The 3,741-nt window shown below is 37.0% G+C and overlaps 1 protein-coding gene across 1 annotated transcript in view; it reads left to right on the top strand.

Annotated features, from left to right (window-relative positions):
• LOC106521218 (uncharacterized) overlaps positions 1-3,025 on the top strand; it is a gene marked incomplete at its 5' end in the record, with an annotated part of 66,163 nt that extends 63,138 nt beyond the window's left edge. Inside the window, 6 exon segments of the mRNA XM_014013688.1 lie at positions 1,540-1,587; positions 1,740-1,895; positions 2,004-2,137; positions 2,226-2,359; positions 2,440-2,534; positions 2,783-3,025. Coding sequence (XP_013869142.1) covers positions 1,540-1,587; positions 1,740-1,895; positions 2,004-2,137; positions 2,226-2,359; positions 2,440-2,534; positions 2,783-3,025 — 810 coding nt within the window.
• Positions 3,026-3,741: the final 716 nt, after the last annotated feature.

Below are 3,741 nucleotides of genomic sequence, written 5' to 3'. Positions count from 1 at the left end.
GTGCATAACACTCCGGTTTTAATTTAATGTAATATGTTTTATATTTATTTAGATTTAAAAAACTAAAACTGCTATTTTTTAGTTAAATATATTAAGCAGTGAAAAACCTTTAAATTTCTTTCCTGGTGTTTTAAAATGTATCTCTTTTCTCCAAATGAATAAACTTTCACTACAGCATAACAAATTTTTGAGTGTGTCTGATATTTTTCATGTGAAGGTGATCGATATTAGAAATGAGATATTCAAGAATGCTCTGATAAAAATTAGTTTATTAATAAAAACATGAAAGAAAAAAAGCAGAAGAAAGAGCAAAAATGTGAAAAAGCTGCTACACAATTCATCCTGTTTACATGTTTTATTGCACTGCAGTGTAGCAATTTATTCTCTGAAAGATAGATATTTTTATTTACATAAATTTGCCAAAATATTTTAAGTCGTTTCGTTTGTCCTGATAATCCACGTGGTTTGATTCCCTGCTGTTTCAGGTGTTCATCGATAGGAATAACCACTGGAACAGAAGAAGCTTTATTATAAATAATATATCTCATATATTGTCATTCCGTGCTTAATTTATCTTGATCTGATACAAACATTTAGGTCAATATTAGACAAATCAGTATAAAATTATGAATATTCTTTAAAAAAATTATCTGAAATACTAAAATGTAGAAATAGAAGAACATTTTGTTCTTTTAGTAATAACATTTATTAACCAATAAGACGCTTTAATCACCTCAGACTCCTCGAGCTTCATGGCTTTTCCATTGCACAGTTTTTGAAAGATTTCTGACGACAAAGACAAAGAACAGAAAAATTTCTCTTCATCCCAAAATGAAACATTTGCGTCCCAATGGGGGGCCTTTAATGGTCCTCTGTCGGTGTCTGCACTCACTCYTCATGCAGTCCAGACGGAGGATGAGGCTGATGAAGCTCTCCCGGGTCAAGTGACCAGAGGAGGCTCCGTAACTCATGGTCATCAGGTTCAGGATCTCATCGCTGGTTTTTAGTTCTGAGGAAAAAAAAGTTTATCTCATTTTATTTAAGATGTTAATGTTTCAGAGAACGTCCGTTAAAAATTATATTTAATCATGCATTAATCTAAACTTTTTCACCCTGAAACTTAAAAATACTTATGTCATTTTGTTTGGATGTCATAAATTTGGATGCACTTGGTTCTTTACATAGTTTTTAATTTAAAAAAATGAGTCCATATTTAATTTATTTTCTATATTCAGTATCTTTTTTTCCCAATTCTGGAGAGTTTGGTTATTTTTTCACTTTGAGGTGAAAACATTTGTTTAACCTAACTTGTTCTTTCACATCTTAGATTCAAGATTTTCCAGTTTAGTTTCACTAAAGGCCTCCATTTGTTATTAGATTTAAATTAAAAGCTTTTAAACACACTCACCAGCCACTTTATTAGGTAAAGACATGGTCAAGACAATCTCCTGCAGTTCAAACCGAGCATCAGTATGGGGAAGAAAGGTGATTTGAGTGCCTTTGAACGTGGCATGGTTGTTGGTGCCNATCTGTGCGAAGGTGGATGATGATAACTACCAGACCGTCATTCTGGAGAGACTCAATGAGGTAACTTTGGAAAATGTGGAAATTTTGAACAGAGGGGYCATGATTTCTGACACATTGACACTGGCAGAACCTTAGATAAAAAAACATATAGAGTTCAACAAGATTTCAGTTCTCTCAAATGTTATAATACTAAACATTCTCTGTTCTTCCAGGCATACCCGGCTGGAGTTCCTGATCAGGTATTACGAGACCTTGGTTCAGTGTCTCGTGTTGCATCAGTTGAGGACATCTCTAAATGGAACATCACTACCGTTGACACTCTGGCATCTCTAATGAAAACCGAAGACGGACCCTGGAACACAACGAAGGTATGATTGTAAAAATACAAAAGCCCACATAGTTTTCTGAATTTCCACTTGAGTGTGATTTGGAGGATTTATAATCTGATTCAATTATGTGTTTTCTTTCATGTTCAGAGCAACAAAATCATCATGAAGTATCTGAGTAGCTCTGGAAACTCACTGGGCAGCTCTGAGCTGAACTTTATTGACTCCAACCTGTGTTCACTGGACACCAGCACTTTGATGACCATCACACCAGACAGTATCAGGTGAATATCAGCATTAAAAAAAATAAAAACTGTAGTCTCTGTGAATACTGTTCTGGTTTTTAATGTGACTTTATTTTCTCTTCAACAGGAATGCCAAACTCCTGAATGTGTCATCTTGTTCACTTGAGCAGAAAACAGTCCTGTATAACATCAGTAAAGCCTCCTTCAGTTCACTCAATGCCACTTCACAAGACTTTTATAATTTGATAAAAGGCTACTTAGGTAAAAATGCTTGGATTTTGTATTTCAAGTCATTTAGCAGAGAACTTGTTCCTAATTTGATCTTTTCTCTGTTCTTATAGGTGGAGCACCTCTGACGGACATTGTAGCCTTATCAAAACAGAACATCAGCATGAGTGTCGACATCTTCAAGAGTCTGGATCCTAACGTGATCAATGTAAGTTTATTATAACGAAGGGAAGAAGTGACTTTTATTGTAAACAGAATGGTAAATAGGTGCCTTTAAAACAGTGGACAGACTTATAATATCTTTAGCTTCTCTTTGGTGCTTTTTATTCACACATGGTCATGAGAAGCTGAGACGGCTTACATCAGCTCTTGGTAGAAGCCAGGAAAAATGCAGGTTCAATCATAGTTTAAAAAAAAGGGCGGATAACAGTTGTTTTTGTTTCTTTTAATGTACAGAGTTTGACCGTGATCAACGTCCAAGGCCTGATGGGTGGAAATGTCCCAGATTTGAAGCTGTTTGAGAACAACACTGTGATTCAGYGCTGGGTGAACTCAAAGGACCAGTCGGATCTGGACATGCTGGGTGTGGGCCTCGTCACTACCAGGGTGACAAACCCTGCAACTGCAGGACCSAGCAGCACTGGGGCTGTAGCTCAAGGTAAAAACACAAAACRACTGTGTGTGTTGAAGGAGACATAATGCAAAATCCACTTTTTTAGCCYTCAAATGRACTTTGTGTACTTGGAGTCTCTAGGACTGCAGAAAAGTTTCAGTTAGTTTCTCCTGGTGCTGCAGATATCTTTATATTCTTTTTYCGGCATAWTTTTCAAGTCATTCAGTTTTCTCTATTTTCTAAYATGTTTTCTGAACTATTACATCTAATTATTTGCGACAGAATTTGTGAATAAGGTCTGGTCTTACCACCTACACTTTGGTGCTCGTAAAACTGGATGGACAAGTCTTCCCTTGTTGACATCTTTTAATTAAATTGTAAATTTAAAAGTTTCTGTGCGGGGGGGTCACGTGACCGAGATCCGAGATGGCAGTGCGGTAAATAGCTCCGAGGACGGTGTTCGAAATTTCCTTTTAAAACCCTTGTAAAAGCTGTAAATAAGGCTCAAAAGATTCAACATCGATATGTCTAAAGCTTCATCTGTGAAACAGTGCGAAATCTTTTCAAAAAGACGCAAGACAGCCAACAAAACAACACCGAGTCCCAACGTGCGGTGATGACGCTAATATGGCTAGCGTAGCTGAAGTGCTGGAAGAGCTAAAATCACTCCGGTCGGATTTTGGAGTCAAGCTGGATAGCATAAATGAAAGACTGACTGGGATGGCGAGCGCTATGACTGCACTAGAGACTAACGTGTCAGAGGTAAAACAAGACCCATTAAGCCAGGTGGCTCATATGGAGG

The sequence above is a fragment of the Austrofundulus limnaeus genome, unplaced genomic scaffold (assembly GCF_001266775.1).
Source record: "Austrofundulus limnaeus strain Quisiro unplaced genomic scaffold, Austrofundulus_limnaeus-1.0 Scaffold105, whole genome shotgun sequence".
Lineage (NCBI taxonomy): Eukaryota > Metazoa > Chordata > Actinopteri > Cyprinodontiformes > Rivulidae > Austrofundulus > Austrofundulus limnaeus.
Note: the sequence above shows the minus strand (reverse complement) of the source record. Positions and strands in the feature narration are given on the sequence as shown.